The sequence below is a fragment of the Crinia signifera genome, chromosome 9 (assembly GCF_055691185.1).
Source record: "Crinia signifera chromosome 9, ASM5569118v1, whole genome shotgun sequence".
NCBI classification, from domain to species: Eukaryota; Metazoa; Chordata; class Amphibia; order Anura; family Myobatrachidae; genus Crinia; species Crinia signifera.
Genome location: NC_139225.1, coordinates 153,306,000 through 153,323,790, shown reverse-complemented (window position 1 = coordinate 153,323,790; position 17,791 = coordinate 153,306,000). Strand labels below are relative to the sequence as shown.

Genomic DNA, 17,791 nt, shown 5'->3' with positions numbered 1-17,791 from the left:
ACCCAACTGGTATTTTTTGGTCACACGTGAGGCATTGCCGTACTCGGGAGAAATTGGGGCACAGATTTTGGGGTGCTTTGTCTCCTTCATTCCTTGTGAAAATGAAAAATTTTGAGCCAGATCTGCATTTTTGTGTAAAAAAATGTAATTTTTTACAGAAAAATGCAGTTGAAAAATTTTGAGCCAGATCTGCATTTTTGTGTAAAAAAATGTAATTTTTTACAGAAAAATGCAGTTCTGGCTCAAAATTTTTTATTTTCACAAGGAATGAAGGAGACAGAGCACCCCAAAATCTGTGCCCCAATTTCTCCCGAGTACGGCAATGCCTCATGTGTGACCAAAAAATACCAGTTGGGTGCATGGCAGGACTCAGAAGGGAAGGAGTGATTTTTGGATTTTGCAGCACAGATTCTGGTTGAATGACCCCCGAAACACCCATACAGTGGAACCCCCCCACAAGTGACCCCATTTTGCAAACTACACCCTTCAGGGAATTCATCAAGGGGTATAGTGTACATTTCAAACCCCCCGGGGTTTCACCAATTTTGATACAACTGAGCTGTGAAAATGAAAAATTAATTTTTTTCATTTTCACTGCCCAGTTGTACCACAATTGGTGAACCCCCTGGGGGTTTGAAATGTACACTATACCCCTAGATGAATTCCCTGAAGGGTGTAGTTTGCAAAATGGGGTCACTTGTGGGGGGGTACCTAAATTTTAGCATCTTATGGTGCCTAGAAACCTACATTGTGCCTAAAAAATAATCTCATAAAAAGGAGGCTCCAAAATCAAGTAGGTGCTCCTTCTATTATGAAGCCTGTGGTTTGGTCAACGTGCACACTAGGGCCACATATAGGATATTTATGAAAACAAAAGAATTGGGGGAATCAATTTTTAGTCACATTTCTCTAGTAAAATCTACTGTGTTCCTTAGAAAAATGTATTAAAATTGCAAATCTGCAAAAAAAATGAAATTTTGAAATTTCACCTACACTTTCTTTTAATTCCTGTGAAACACCTAAAGGGTTAACAAACTTCCAAAATGCTGTTTTGAATACTGTGAGGGGTGCAGTTTTTGAAATGGCATCATTTATGGGGGTGTCTCACATACAAGTCACTCAAAGTCACATCATAACTGACCTGGTCCCTAAAAAAATCAGAGTTTGAAATTTTCTTGAAAATTTGAGAATTTGCTATTCATATTTGAAGCCTCCTAGTGTCCAAAAAAATGAAAAGGAGGTTGAAATAATGATTGCAACATAAAGTAGACATATGGTCTTTGTTAGTTATTAACTATTTTGAGTGGTATGTTTATTTGTCTCACAAGCAGAAAATGTGACATTTTGCAAATTGCAAAATTTTCCATTTTTTCACGACATTTTGGTATTTTTCACAAAAAAACACAGACTGTATCGACCCAAATTTACCACTAACTTGAAGTACAATGTGTCACGAGAAAACAATCTCAAAATCACTGGGATAAGTAAAAGCAAAAAAAAGTTATCCCCACTTAAGTGAGACATGTCAGATTTGAAAAAAATGGCTCTGTCAGGAACGCAAAAACTGGCTCTGTCAGGAAGGGGTTAAATGTTTCAATTTATTGGCAGTTTAGGTAACCACAGCGATTCATCGGTTCTTATTATGATTTAAGGGCTTACAGTGTATTCATTCTTTATTTCACTTATCTATCTTTTAATATTTCACTCAAAGACAAGGTTACGTGGTCTCCTCTTGATAAGAGACTATTTTATATTGAATATAATAAAAGTTACATTTTATGATAAAATAAAAAATTATTCTCAGTGCACCCTGAAAGAAACTTATTTTTCTTTGTGGGTATTTCCTATTTAATAACCAAGTACTGATTTTTATACAAGAGATTTTGCTCACCAGTCCCTGGGCCGAGTCTCACCCCTCCCAGAAAATCATTGCTGGACAGCGGTTCTCGATCCCAAACAGTCAGCTCCAGACACATGTTTTGCAGGTCTTCGGGCTTGATACCATTGTACACGAAAGTGTGATTATAGTGTGGATTCAGGGACTTCTTCATCACCGGGGTCTTCCTCTTGGTATTCCTACTCTTTATTGGTAACAAGTAACTGTGGGAAATAAAAATGGCAACAGATCTTCTTAGAAATGTTCTACAAACTTTTTGAATAATAGAAAAAAAAATGTTTAACGGGTTTTAAAATAGACAGAAGATCAGTGTTTACAAGTTTCTATTTTTTTGGACAATCACTCCTTCATTTATAGGGGGGCGCAGACCATCCCAAAGATGGAGAGTTTTAATAATTGTCCACCATTCATCATACATTCTTTACTGATGGCCTGGACTTTCTAGTCCAGGCACTTCTCCATTAAAATGAGGATCTTGTTGCACTTGTTCTCTGTTTTGCCTTTAATATAACATGTAAACGCCTTTGAGGGATATTTTTTTTAAAGGGGCAATCACCTTGTAATTGCTTGCCCCTTTAAAAATAAGTCTGAGTTCATACGCCATCCCGCACAGCCTGCCGAACACGGGCATTATAACATCTGGCCGAACGACCTTAGGAGAAGATTGTCTACTTAGATCCCATACCAAAATACAAGAAAGGACTGTGTTATCCCTCTGGGTCATTGGGACATTACACATATAACAGAACGAAAATAACTGATCTGCGCCACACTGCCCAATTACATCAGCCCAATCAGCGTAAGCCCCGCATAAGGGTATATGAAAGAATACTTTGGGATCTCCTCGATATTGCAGGAGGATATGGATTGTATAAATCACAATAAAAACCAAAACAAGCGTTTTATAATCTATTAGCAACTCTCACCCTTTAACAAAGCTATCAGAGGTTCCTCCCGGTTTAACAGCAGTCAGGTTTTTGGCCTCTTTAATCCAGACTTGAAGTTCTCCTCCTTCCTCTGATTTGCCTTACAATTAAAAAAAAAAAAAAAAGTTACAAAATGTATCAATATAATGGCCTTACACACAAGCTGTAATACGGTAATCCATCCAGCGATACTCTGTGCGCTTCGCCAATATTTTTATATCACCATCCTAAGCGGTTTATTTCCGTTACCCCAGGAAACAATAAAAATAGCTCTCTAGCTACAACATAGCTGTATCAATATAGAAAGCTCAGCGTGGCCCATTTTATTGGCCAGTATCCCCCATTGTTGGATACAGATACCCTGGAAACAGCTATTTTAAATAATGCTTCTGAATAGCATTCAGGTCTGAACACGATCACATTCTCTGCAACAGTTCTTTGTTTTATTCCCCATAACAATTCCCTACTTTATCTTATGTACCATTGTAGAGCTGCTGGTACACATTATGCCACACAGTATCCCATTACACATTATGCCATTCAGTGTTCCCAGTTCTAATTAAGCCACATTATATTGCTCTTGTTCATACTGCACCACATTACAGTGACCCCTGTTCATACTGCACCACATTACAGTGACCCCTGTTCATACTGCATCACATTACAGTGCCCCCCCCGTTCATACTGCACCACATTACAGTGCCCCCCGTTCATACTGCACCACATTACAGTGCCCCCCCGTTCATACTGCACCACATTACAGTGCCCCCCGTTCATACTGCACCACATTACAGTGCCCCCCGTTCATACTGCACCACATTACAGTGCCCCCCGTTCATACTGCACCACATTACAGTGCCCCCCCGTTCATACTGCACCACATTACAGTGCCCCCCCGTTCATACTGCACCACATTACAGTGCCCCCCCGTTCATACTGCACCACATTACAGTGCCCCCCCGTTCATACTGCACCACATTACAGTGCCCCCCCGTTCATACTGCACCACATTACAGTGCCCCCCGTTCATACTGCACCACATTACAGTGCCCCCCGTTCATACTGCACCACATTACAGTGCCCCCCGTTCATACTGCACCACATTACAGTGCCCCCTGTTCATACTGCACCACATTACAGTGCCCCCTGTTCATACTGCACCACATTACAGTGCCCCCTGTTCATACTGTACCACATTACAGTGCCCCCTGTTCATACTGTACCACATTACAGTGCCCCCTGTTCATACTGCACCACATTAAATTTCCCTCCAGTTCAAATTATACCACATTATAGTGCTGTCTTGCCATTTTAACATCCTCTGCACACTCCTCTCACCTATAATGTAATCTCACACAATACAGACTGGGCAATGGATCAGACTCCAGTCCTTTGTTTAGCAGGCAAATCTGGGAAATTAGTACAGTATGCAACTTTATAACCTGGGCCAAGGCCCCCTAAATCTCTGGGCTCCATAGCAATAGTACCCTCTATAGTCATGCCCATGTAATGAGCAGCCGCTGTCACAAGCTAGTTACACCTACACCTACAAGCAGTGATAAGGGAGGAGAAGTGATAAAGTGCCTGGTGCTTTATCACCGGTCATCAGCTCCTGACTGTTAAGTTACAGGCTGGGCTAAAAAAGGGACAGTCAGGAGCCGATTGGTCAATACCTAAAGTACCAGGCACTTTATCACTTCTCCTCCATACATCTACCCCAGAATCACAAGGAAATAATTAGCTCCACCTATGTCAGTGAGTAATGAGTGCACCTGTACACCTGCCGGGTGACATATTAAACGTGAACTGTGTGTGGTCCTGAGGACCAAGTTTGAGAACCCCTGCGTTATAGGATTAAAGAATCAGACAGCTACAGGTAATGATTGGCCACCCACTTTTTCTCCTCTCACTTCCACCTGTGGACTTTGATGGAGGAATGTACTTTAAGGAGACCACTAAATCCCCTTTGTAGTTGGACATGAAGCCGGCGTCTGCATTCCCCTGTAACACAACAGGAAACTAGGATTAGAGATAGACAATCCACAAGTAACACAACCAGCGGCACTCGCAGCCTAGGTGGAGCCAGAGGTCACATGAATATATAGCTATACAGACCACACCTACGATCTATATTATTGTCATTGTCACTTGTGGATTGTTTATTGCTACATAAGTCTAGGTATTATTGTACTAATGATACAGTAATATAATACGATATAAAAAAAAGTATACTTAATTTTTATTGATGAAACAGTGTCAAAGACAAACCAGCTTAGCGGATATACAATAATCATGCATATATCAGGACCCAGTGTGTATACACAGAAAGAAAGAATTACACCAACCCTATACAGGTCAACAATTATTGTAGATGTACGTAACAGAATATAAGAGAATGTAAGAGAAAGCTGAACATATTAGTGATCATTTTAAGCACCCTGTATCTTTCAAAACCCATGCAGTTCCTCTTCTCTGCCTGCGGAGTCGCTCTGCGTGGTGTTGCTTCTAGCACAGTATGGTCAGTATTTCAGCACTTATAGGCAGTGACAGAATCCGGGACCTGCTGAAGGGTAACTTCTGGCGTAGCCGGCTGATGCGAATCAGAAGTCGTGGAAGTAGAAGAGGAGTCCTGGGTCACACCTCCAGAGAAAATACAGACATCCAGGGATGAAGACTCCAAGCCCCAGCCACATTTTAGGGGAACCACGTGACTTAAACCGGGGAGGAGTTCTGTATGGAAACACCATTCAGAGGACGCTCTAGGGCAGCCCTGCTAGGTCAGCACAGGACAGAGGTGATGTCTACCAATAACCAGCTCAGTGGCTAACCAGGATGGCCGGCATCGGGAGCACAAGTAGAGTTCCGACTCCATTGCTCCCGTGGCCACGCCCCCCCAGGAAAACATTTACTCTATTATATAAAAGGGGCAAAAAAAAGGAAAAATCTTTAAAACAATAAATTGAAAACTTGTTTTTATTATTATGACTGTTGTATAATATAAATATAAAATAAGGGCACCACTGGCTCTTATGGAAAGTGTAAGGTAACTGTGCCACTGGGTAACACCATGCTGCACTGCCGAGGGCAGATGTAATAAGATACATGTGCAATGCCGGCACTCAAAAAAGTCCAGCTGCCTAAACCTAACCCCCCACTCTGCAGCCTAACTCTGACTCCTCCTCCCTTCAGCCTAAACCTAACCACACTCCCCACCACAGCCTAACTCTAATGGTGTGTACACACGGTCAAATGTGCCTTCAGATAGTATCTGAAGGCACATCCGATTTGCATACAATCTTGACTATATAGTGCAGATCTGCACTATATAGTCAAGGCAGACAAGACTTTCTGCCTTGCGATACATTAACGCGCATCGGAATCGGATCGGGATCTGAAGGGTTAAAACCCTTGCGATCTGCATCCGATTCCGATCATATATATATCGTCAACATCGGAAGGCAAAAAGTACCGTGTGTACACACCATAAGTCCTCCCACTAGTGCCTAAACCTAACGCCCACTCTTCAGCCTGACCCCTCCTCCCTGCAGCCTAACCCTGACTCCTCCTCCCTGCAGCCTAACCCTGACCACCACCCCCCCCCAACAGCATAACCCATCCCACTATTGTCTAAACCTAACCCCCCCCCCCCCCCCAATCCCCAGCCAGCATACTCCCCGATGCGGATGCCAGCTGTTGGTATTCCGGTGTCCTGATTCTTTCAGGTGCCAGTCTTGTGAAGGCAGTTGGGATGCCAGCATCGGTATATTGAATGCTGGCATCCTGACCGCCGGTATGCTGTCTGCACCGCGATGTACCACGTGTATAGATATTTATAGTTGAGAGGAACATTTCCAAATTCAGATCTAAATTACAGAACAAAATTAAAGCTGTTCAGCATTTGTGGTCTCATGCAAAAGCAGACAGTGTTTGCCCTGCATGCAAAATAAATGTATTTGCCTCCCGTGAATTGCAGCATGATTTGTTCCCGATGCAAAGTTACTTGTTCTATTTTACTTTACTTCCAGCTCACACCCTATATAACAGAATACGATGTGTGACTGGCGCTAATTAATACAGCTTTCCTATTAAAAACATGATAATAAATTCTGCACAGGGCTGCGGAGTCTCACGGGCACCAAGGAGGACAGATGACACCCACCTTCCCGTGCAGTGGGAGACATTCGTCAATCGTGCTGTCAAAGCTCCAGGAATCCAGAGGCAGATTCACCTCCCCCAGGAAGGTGTTCCTCCCAAACCGATCGTGGTGCCACACGGAGAGCTGAAGGGTTCTCATAAGCAGGATCGACTCAGGGACTATGTACTATGGGGAGAGAGGAACAGGAAAATGTGTCATTAACGAAATGCCAACATGTACATCATGAACGGGGACTGAGCGTTCTCTCAATCACAAATTTACTAGGCCGTATGAAGACGTTCCCCCCCCCATCCAAGTATTGTGAAAGCAAAAAAGTTGGCCTTTAAGAAATTTAAGCAGACGCAGAAGAATGAGGACAAAGAGGTGTATCTTGTTAGACAGAAGGAGGCTAAGAAGGTAATCAGATGTGCAAAAGCACAGGATGAAGAGAAAATGGCCCAGTCAGTGGGTAAAGGGGGGAAACTTTTTTTAGGTATATAAGTGAAAGGAGAAAAACAAAAAGTGGAATAATTATACTGAAGACAGAGAGTGGAAGTTTTCTTGAGGGGGACAATGTAATAGCAGATAATATTAATAATTATTTCTGCTCAGTATTCACTGCTGAAAGAGAGGGGAAGGGGCCACAGTTAAGTTGCAAGTATAGTCAGAAAACTGAGGGAGAGACCAGTACATTTACAGAGGAGAAAGTCCTCACAGAACTCTCAAAACTGAAAGTGGATAAATCAATGGGGCCAGATGGGATACATCCAAGGATACTAAAAGAGCTTAAAGGGGAGCTGGTAAAACCAATAACAGAATTATTCAACCAGTCACTAGCTACTGGAGTAATCCCAGAGGACTGGAAAACAGCGAATGTAGTCCCACTGCACAAAAGTGGAAGCAAGGAAGAGGTAAGCAACTATCGACCAGTGAGCCTAAAGGTGGCCATACACATGCAGATATATCTTCAGATCTGGCTGGTTGGAACAAACACATGGTTATGGATGAGAGCAAATGACAGTTGACCATTTGCTTGGAAATGCTGGAAAACTGACAAACTGTCACTTATCCATAACCATGTTTTTGTTCCAACCAGCCAGATATGAAGATAAATCTTACTAGTGTATGGGCACCTTTACATCAGTAGTAGGGAAATTGATGGAAACACTCTTAAAACAAAGAGTTGTTGAATATCTCAAAACCAGCAATTTACAGGATCCAAAACAGCATGGGTTTACTGGGGGAAGATCATGTCAAACAAATCTTATTGACTTTTTTGACTGGGTGACTAAAGTAATAGATCAAGGTGGGGCTGTAGATGTAGCTTATCTAGACTTTAGTAAAGCTTTTGACACTGTCCCACATCGCAGACTGTTAAATAAACTTGAAAGCTTGGGATTGGATTCTAAGATAGTTGAATGGATAAGAGCGTGGTTGCAGGACAGAAAACAGAGAGTTGTAGTAAACGGAGTACAGTCAAAGGAGGGAAAGGTTACAAGTGGAGTACCCCAGGGATCTGTACTTGGACCGGTGCTTTTTAATATCTTTATTGGTGATATTTCAAATGGAATTGAGGGTAAAATGTGCCTTTTTGCAGATGACACAAAGGTGTGCAACAGGGTAGACACACCAGGAGGGGTAAAACAAATGATTGAGGATCTAGGTAGATTAGAGAAATGGTCAAGAGAATGGCAACTACAGTTTAATGCCAAAAAATGCAAAATCATGCACTTGGGTGTCAGAAATCCAAAGACTCAATATAGTATAAATGGCACTATAATGGAAACTACTGAGGAAGAGAGGGATCTAGGTGTCACTATTTCAGGGACTTAAAAGCAGGTAGGCAATGTAACAAAGCAATGAAGATGGCAAGTCAGATGCTTGGTTGCATAGGGAGAGGTATCAGCAGTAGAAAGAAAGAAGTAATAATGCCACTGTATAGGTCATTGGTACGACCTCACCTAGAGTATTGTGTTCAGTTCTGGAGGCCATATCTCCAGAAGGATATAAATACATTAGAGACTGTACAAAGAAGAGCAACTAAAATGGTGCATGGCCTACATCACAAAACATACCAGGAAAGACTAAAAGATCTTAATATGTATACTTTAGAGCAGAGAAGGGAAAGGGGGGACATGATAGAAACTTTCAAATATATCAAGGGTTTTAACAAGGTAAAGGTGGGAGACATTCTTAACAGGAAGAGGAGCAACAGAACACGAGGACATGCACTGAAACTAGAGGGAGGAAGATTCAGGGGAAATGTGAGGAAGAATTTTTTCACAGAAAGAGTAGTAGATAAGTGGAATAGCCTCCCATCAGAGGTGGTAGACGCAAATACAGTAGTACAATTTAAACATGCTTGGGATAAGCATATTGATATCCTTACAAAAAAATAAGGATCAAATATGGTTTGAGGTAACATGTTTAAAAAAAGGGGCAGACTAGATGGGCCAAGTGGTTCTTATCTGCCGTCAAATTCTATGTTTCTATCCACGTATGTTTCAGACCAGGAACGGTAGCACTTACCTGCAGGGTTTCAGCATACAAAGGGTTTGTAGTGTTGCGCTTGATGGTGGTCTTGCGTTTTCCTTGGCGGGACTTATCGGGGAGAAGATAAGACTTGACGTACCTGGAGAGAAGACACCATTAATGGACAATGGCGCTTCCCATGGTCAGCCAATGAGATTATAGGGAGAGATGATCGGTGCTAATAAGTATCGGTATGGGGCCTGTATCACTGTGAGCAGGTACCGCTGAATAACACTCAGCTGCCGCGGGGAGATTCAAGCAATTAGTATCAAGAGAAAAGTGACGTCACGGAAATAAATAGTCTCCAAGTCATAACAATAGCTGTATGTTTGTCCCACGTGCTCCCCAATTATTGTAGTGTAAGAGACCCCACTACAACTGCTGGGTAATGATTTCACCTATACATCTATTACTACACTTAGGCACCGTACACACTAGACAACTAGAGGCACCGCCGATATAGGTAACTATACTGGTGGTGCCACTGGTCAACTAAATAGTGGGTACACATTGAACGATATTGATTACCGATATCATTGGGTGAAGTCACCCGCGACTGCTGAGCATGCAGGTCAAAATAGTCCTGCGTGATCCGACGACGTGGGGAGTTATCGATGTGCGGGAGTGTGCATTGTTAACAATATTGAGTGTACACAGTAGACTTTTATTAAATAGATATCTCTCAGAAGGGCTCTTCTAGTGTGTATGGGGCTTTAGTTTGGTAATACTATTACTGTCACAGATATACTTTATGTACATTTTTAATCCCATTTGACGCTGAGGAAAAGGAAGAGCTATTGGCGCTATTGTTGCTGGGGCATAAGACCGAGGCGGTGGCACCATCACTGTCCAGTGCCAACTGTCCTAGATTGTGGAAGGGCCACAATGCTGTCTGGAGCAGCACCCGATGTGCCCTTTTGATGGTTCCTGATCTCTCCGCTCTTCTGCGATGTCATGTTGGGGCATTGGAGGCAGACCCCAGGGGTGGATGTGCACTGCTATGGCACAGATTCTAACACAACGCAGATGCAGCCAGAAGTGAAAGAGTTTGAAAAACACAACCAAGGAGAGTGATAAAGTGGAGAGAGATTAAGTAATAACCAATCAGCTCCTAACTACCATTTTTCAAACATCCTGTAACATGGCAGCTAGGAGCTGATTGGTTAGTACAGATAGTGTATTGGTTAGCATTACTGCCCCACAGCACTGAGGTCGTGGGTTACATTTACCACCATGGCCGTAACTGTGTGGAGTTTGTATATTCTCCCTGGGCTTGTGTGGGTTTCCTCCAGGTACTCCGGTTTCCTCAAAGAATACAAATAATATACTGGTAGGTTAATTGGCTCCCAACAATAAAAGTAACCCTTGTGTGCAAGTGTGCACATGTGTCTAAAGCAGACTAGATGGGCCAAGTGGTTCTTAGGTGGTTCTATGTCACTTAACTCAGCTTCTGGATAGAATGGGCTGCAGATCACTTTATATAACCATTACAGGATACCTAACTTGGGGTAATCACTGAGCGCTCTGAAGAAGGGCATAAGAAGTCCGCTGTCACTTACGGGTTGGACTTCTGTTTGGCTTCATCTCCGTGCGCCAGGTTCCGGCACTCCTTCACCACTATGCTCAGGATCTGTGTCTTGCCGTCATATTTCAGGGAGAACAAGATCTCTCCTGTTACGATCACATTCCCGTAATCTCCGGCCTCGCTGTAAATGCTCATCATGCTCCCCAGGGTGCTCTATGGGATGGAGACAGAAACGAGAACGTTATCTGGGTGGTGGATCCGGCGATGTCAAAGCTCCAGAGCATCCAGCACTCTTCTGCAGTTGGAAAACCTTCTAAGGGGCAGATGTACTAAAACTTCAAGTGGATGGAAATAAACTAGCAGCCAACCAGCTCCGAACTGATAGGTTACAGGTAGTGTTCAAAAAGTGACAGTTAGGAGCAGACTGGCTGGAACTTTATCTCCATCCGCTTTATCTCTACAAAGCTTAGTACATATACCCCTGTGTGTGTTATCCAAGCATGAAGCCACATTTTTCAAAACATTTCTGATTAACAGGTTACAGAACAATGCAGTGGAATCCTGCGCTACTAGTTCTGTCTTCTCCTGCTCTAATTAGCCACAAAGGGGTTTTATGGGTGCATTAAGACCTGGGCTGTATATCTGCTGAATTTGGGAAGTTCTTTCAGAATCCAGATGGTCTACAATAGGTCAACCTCACATGGTCGACATGCATGACATTGTCAGGTACAAAAGGTCGACAGAAGAAATTATGACAGTAGTTAAGGTTGACTGGTACAAAAGAGATGACAAGTTGAAAAGGTCATCTGGGAAAACATGTAAAAAATTGCTTTGACCATTGTCATGTCAACATTTTTAACCTGATCTTTTGTACCTGTCGACCTAATACTTTCGATGATATGGTGCCAACCTATTGTTTGTCAATTCAGACACTTTCTATCATCCAGATACCCACCCACTTCCACATGAGGATGCCGAAATCCACGGCCAATTGCGCCCTCATGGCGATGACCCTGCTGCGCAATTGCCATGATAATGCGACCTGCCCACCCTCACTACCACTTGGACCTAGGTATAAAATGTCAGTAAGAATAAATGCAGTGGATATTGCACAGTTGTCCATCAGAAACTGTAAGTAAATGCACTGGCGGAGACTGTAAATGGGCCCTTATTGGAACATAAATATAACAAAAAAAAACCCACCAAAAAAACCCTTAAGCACTTTTTTCCTGGACTTACCGTGGACGTCCCACTGCGTAAGCTGCTTCTGGACGTGGTCAAACGGTGAATTTCCACCAAGTTATCAATATCTTCATCTTCCTCGTCCTACAGAGAAAACACAGGAGAAATTCTAGAATTCTGCATCTTCACTGCAAATCCAACATCAAATTACCATTTAGTACACGCTTGTATATGGTCATTAAAAAGGCACAAAGTGTTAAACTATTGTGCAGTGAATATGATACTTCCTATCTCTTTAGGACATTCAGTCTTGTTTCCAGTTACCATGTAGAAAACTTCAATTAATATGACGATGGGTCAGCTCATCATTTGTAGTGACATGATTAATGCTCCCAGTGACAGCTGTCCTTTGCAGTGCCGGGACTTCTGGGTCTAGGACCCAGGAGTCGGCCTGTGAATGCTCAGAGAGACACAGGAGTCATGTGTGGTGCTGGGAGGGATCCGATTGGATCCCTGTCAGTGGGTAATGCGATAGAATGTCATAGGATTCTATAGGATAACACAACATGAAGATCGTGTTACCCACCATAACTAATATCAGTAACCGTGATTTGGAGAAGTGCATTTTGTCACCTTATTGATCTACCTCTTACCTCTGTTACCCAATCTCAGTTTATTCCCAGTTGTAAAGAGCCATGGAATATACTGGCGCTATACAAGTATATGGTTATAAATAAATTGCAACTGACTAATATATAATGAAGTTTTGTATTTTTTTACTTCTACTATGCCTGTGCACCTGCCAGGTGACCGGGGAAATGTGTCAGTGAGTAATGAGTACACCTGTGCACCTGCCGGGTGACCTGGGCTGTGTGTCAGTGAGTAATGAGTACACATGTGCACCTGCCGGGTGACCTGGGATGTGTGTCAGTGAGTAATGAGTACACCTGTGCACCTACCAGGTGACCTGGGAAATGTGTCAGTGAGTAATGAGTACACCTGTGCACCTGCCGGGTGACCTGGGATGTGTGTCAGTGAGTAATGAGTACACATGTGCAGCTACCAGGTGACCTGGGAAATGTGTCAGTGAGTAATGAGTACACCTGTGCACCTGCCGGGTGACCTGGGATGTGTGTCAGTGAGTAATGAGTACACATGTGCACCTGCCGGGTGACCTGGGCTGTGTGTCAGTGAGTAATGAGTGCACATGTGCTCCTGCTGGGTGACCTGGGAAATGTGTCAGTGAGTAATGAGTACACCTGTGCACCTGCCGGGTGACCTGGGATGTGTGTCAGTGAGTAATGAGTACACATGTGCACCTGCCGGGTGACCTGGGCTGTGTGTCAGTGAGTAATGAGTGCACATGTGCTCCTGCTGGGTGACCTGGGAAATGTGTCAGTGAGTAATGAGTACACCTGTGCACCTGCCGGGTGACCTGGGATGTGTGTCAGTGAGTAATGAGTACACATGTGCTCCTGCTGGGTGACCTGGGAAATGTGTCAGTGAGTAATGAGTACACCTGTGCACCTGCCGGGTGACCTGGGATGTGTGTCAGTGAGTAATGAGTACACATGTGCTCCTGCTGGGTGACCTGGGAATATGTCAGTGAGTAATGAGTACACCTGGTCACCTGGGAAATGTGTCAGTGAGTAATGAGTACACCTGTGCTCCTGCTGAGTCACACGAAAAAAGTGTCAGTGAGTTACAATTGCACCTCTGCCCCTGCTGTGTGACCTAGAAAATGAATCAGTGAGATATGATTGCACCTGTGCACCTGCCAGATGGCCTGGGAAATGTGTCAGTGAGCTATGATTACAGTTGCCGGGTCACCTGGGAATTGTGTCAGTGAGTAATGAGTACACCTGTGCACCTGCCGGGTCATCTGGGAAATGTGAGCTGTTTGGGGTCCTCAGTTTGCAAACCTATGATATACTTCAAGGGAAAGTAACTTGATAACTGAATACAACATACCTCCCAACAGTCCCGATTTCAGCGGGACAGTCCCAATTATCAGGGCCTGTCCTGCTGTTCCTCCCGTGGCCGGCAGTGTCCCGCGGTGTGGGGGGCTGTTGGGAGTCCCCCCTGTCGGCTGCTAAGCAGCGGGGAATAAATGCTGTGCGTATGCACACAGCATCTATTCCCGTAGCCAGGGGGCTGGGGGCATGGCTAGAGGCTCACAGAGCCTCTGGGTCATGCCCCCATAGCGGCAAAATGGGGGCAGGGCCTTGCGGGAGAGCCACGATTATAGGCCACGCCCCCAAAAATGTTACCGTGCCTGCGGCGCGCAGCAGCTGTGTCCCGCATCCTATTCCTCCAAAGTTGGGAGGTATGATACAATTCTATGTCATTATTTTCTAGAGGGATTATTTCAATATACAAATGAAATGCTACTTCCATATAGACTGTCACATACCATATTATCCACATTGAGGCCCGGCACAGACTTACTCCGGTCTCCCATCAGGTTCTCCTCTTCCCGTTTCTCTCCCTTGCGGAGATCTATGACCGATTTACTGTAATCTGCGATGTAACATTAGAGGAGAATGGGCGACTGATTACAATCACATGAATTTGTGAATAATATAGGTGAAGAAATGGAATTTCCCCCTTTGTACCTGACGGCTTTTGGAGTCTGCGAGGATTTTTCTTAAAGATGTCGTCACTCTCGTCTGCAGAGCCTGCACTCCGGTTCCCGAGACGTGGCTCCTAAAGAAATAAAGATATAATATGGGGGAATTTTATCCATACACCCAAAGTTAGGAATAATTTAAAAAAGTGCAAACTGTATGTATTGAGGTGGTCTCGGTGCTTACAGAGCCTCAATCCGAGTCGCACACAATGTTAGACCTGATTGAGTAATTAGAGAGTCCGTGCTAATATTTGCGATGGATTTGCAGGACCTTATAAATGACTAGCAAATGAATTAAGTGTTCCTGAGCGCAACTGGGAGGCGGCATGGGGTAGGGGCGTGTCTTATTGGAAGTACGAGGATGTACCATCTTATGGGCGTGTCAATGAAGTGGTTACAAACTACGATGCAAAATCACTCACCCCACGGAGTCCGTGCTCGAATGGGGAATCTGCACCTAGCTTGTGGCTTGTGCAAGTTTCCATGTTTCGGGAAGTGATTTATCAATGTTTTATCGTATGCAACAAGTTACTAAACTCATTGCGTATGATAAATTGTGCTCAGCCAATCAGCTCCCAACTGCCATCTTTTTGAAAACTAACAGTTGGGAGCTGATTGGCTGGAGAACCCTTTATCATACACAACAGGTGTTAAAACTTGTTAAATCAGCCCCACAGTCAGTCACAACAGGGTATCATCACTTCTATAATGATAAATGAGGGTGTGTAGGCCAAGCCACCTGTATATAAGGTGTACAGTAACAGTCACATCCACCCATTGTGCAGGGGAATCGCCTAGATGTAATACACAGATTTCCCGCTACTAATCTCAGTGATTTGTTTGCTTTTAGTTCCCCAGCAGCGATACACAGTAACTAACGTATTTCTGTTGACTGGACAAACATATCAGGCACATTAGCTGTAATGAGGAGTCTTTCCAGGAATGAATTACTCGTACAACGTTATATCACGGTGCCTTGTGCACACACGTCAGAGGGCATTAGCCCAAAGCCCAGCTGAGGATCAGCAGCTCTATAGAACATCAACATATACAAAAAGACAAACTGCAGGTACCATAATGACGGTTCCAGTTAATAGATCTACAGCGTATAGATAGATCACCATGCAGTAGGTCAACATGGTCACAATATCGTCAGAGTTAAAATGTCCACATGAAAAAGGTGGACACATGACAAGGTCGACATAAGTCCCCCCCCCCCCCCCCCCCTCCTCCCAAGTAGGTTTCAGGATGTATTTCAGAACCTAAGGAGGGACATTCTTCCATGTTTGTATTCTATAAGCAGCTCGGGTCGGTTGATTTTCTGGATGAGTCTAGGCAGAGTTTTTGGGAACGTTCCAATCTCAAACAAAACCGGATGTTTATAGGCCAGAAAACTTTTAAACTTTTATTTGTTTACAAAGTTTAGGACATCCATCGGGTTTTGAAGACCATAAAATAGGTTCTCTCACTGTAATGATAGTTAAATCGGGCTATTTATGTATTGCCAAGGACGTAGTTATGGGACCCACAATTTCTGGTTGACACCTTTGATTAGGGCATCAGATATATAAACTTACTCCTTCAGAGTCCGAGTGGTGGTAATCCCTGGGCCGGACAGGAACTGTAAGCGTATCAACCTTAGCACCACTAGGTCCATAGTTTCTTCTTCCTTCCTGAGAATTTTTTTCTAAAGAATTCCTCCTTGAAAAACAAAAACACACTCAGTAAAACACTTCTACATTAGACTAACTGTATAAAACATACTAACTATAAAACATCATCACTTCATAAACTAGATCATCATGGGGGAGATGTATCAAGAGAAAGATAGCAACAAATCAGCTTCTAATTGCTAGGTTGGGTTTAAAAAATGTCAGGAACTGACTTTATCTCTCTCCACTGTTTGATACATCTCCCCCATTTAATTCATAAACTATAACAAAATCACTTCATAAAGTACAAGCGCTTATGTCAGTCAGTGGTTAGATCAGTTATTTCCAAACTGTAACACACTTTATCGCTCTCTCCTCTGTCTCTCTGTGCAGTGTGCACCCATCTCTTACTTGGTCTGTCTTGCTTTCCTGCTCCCTTTATCAATAGCTCTCTCCTCATCTGTCCACCATGTATCCCCCCCCCCCCGAATAAGGTGACACATCCCCTCCCTTAATCATTTATTCTCTCTGACTTATTACTAGAGAGCCATTAAGGCAGTGAGAGTTGAAAATTGAGAACATGTTAAAAACATGTTTAAAAAGTACACTAAAAGTACCAAAAAACTTCTGTCAAACCAGTGACTGAGTATTAGTATAATGAGCGGAAACTATTTTGAGAGAGCTAAGTAAAGTGCACTTTGGAAATAAGCTGCTATTAAGTGCTGAAGATAAGTGTGCTACTGAAAGTAGAACTGGGCTTTATCAATGGAAAGTCAAACCTATTGTTTTCTGGAATCTAGAAAGATCAGCATTAGATACTGATTTTATCTACTGTGGATTTGTGGATTACAAGTACATGCATGTTATAGGACAGTCACTAGCTAGCAAGAGAGTACTCCAATGACATACCTGTGTTCACGTGTAAAAGCAAATGATTGTTTTGCTATTTCATTATGTGTGTGTTTTGCGAAGGTTATTGTGTGTTTAAAATCTAGGGTATTGAAGAGATAGGGAAACTGCATTCTCCTGCTTGTAACCAAAATAGAGGCTGCAGCCCTTAAGATAAAGAAGCCCATCGAACAATAAAAATAAAGATACACTATATACCATTTGTGTTGAATTGTTCTGTATATGTATTGTGATCACTATTGTCGTAAATCAGGTACCTGCCCTGGACAAATAAGCATAGGAGACAGTCACCCAGACGCAGCCAGAGCTGTTCTTTATAGCGTGTACCCTAATGCTACATACATACATTGACTAAGCATAGCAGACAGTCACCTAGATGTTGCTGGAGTGCTTCTTTATATAAT

The 17,791-nt window shown here is 43.2% G+C and overlaps 1 protein-coding gene across 4 annotated transcripts in view; it reads right to left on the bottom strand.

Moving 5' to 3' along the window:
- SYTL4 (synaptotagmin like 4) overlaps window positions 1-17,791 on the bottom strand; it is a 63,138-nt gene that overhangs the window by 6,487 nt on the left and 38,860 nt on the right. For 3 of the 4 annotated variants that reach the window (XM_083160307.1, XM_083160310.1, XM_083160308.1), the window contains exons 7-16: window positions 16,404-16,527; window positions 14,813-14,903; window positions 14,611-14,717; window positions 12,255-12,341; window positions 11,050-11,228; window positions 9,488-9,590; window positions 6,983-7,144; window positions 4,719-4,824; window positions 2,824-2,923; window positions 1,892-2,100 (exon numbers count right to left, since the gene is read on the bottom strand). In XM_083160307.1, coding sequence (XP_083016433.1) covers window positions 1,892-2,100; window positions 2,824-2,923; window positions 4,719-4,824; window positions 6,983-7,144; window positions 9,488-9,590; window positions 11,050-11,228; window positions 12,255-12,341; window positions 14,611-14,717; window positions 14,813-14,903; window positions 16,404-16,527 — 1,268 coding nt within the window. The remainder of the gene's footprint in view (window positions 1-1,891; window positions 2,101-2,823; window positions 2,924-4,718; window positions 4,825-6,982; window positions 7,145-9,487; window positions 9,591-11,049; window positions 11,229-12,254; window positions 12,342-14,610; window positions 14,718-14,812; window positions 14,904-16,403; window positions 16,528-17,791) is intronic. The other variant, XM_083160309.1, reaches the window with a different exon arrangement.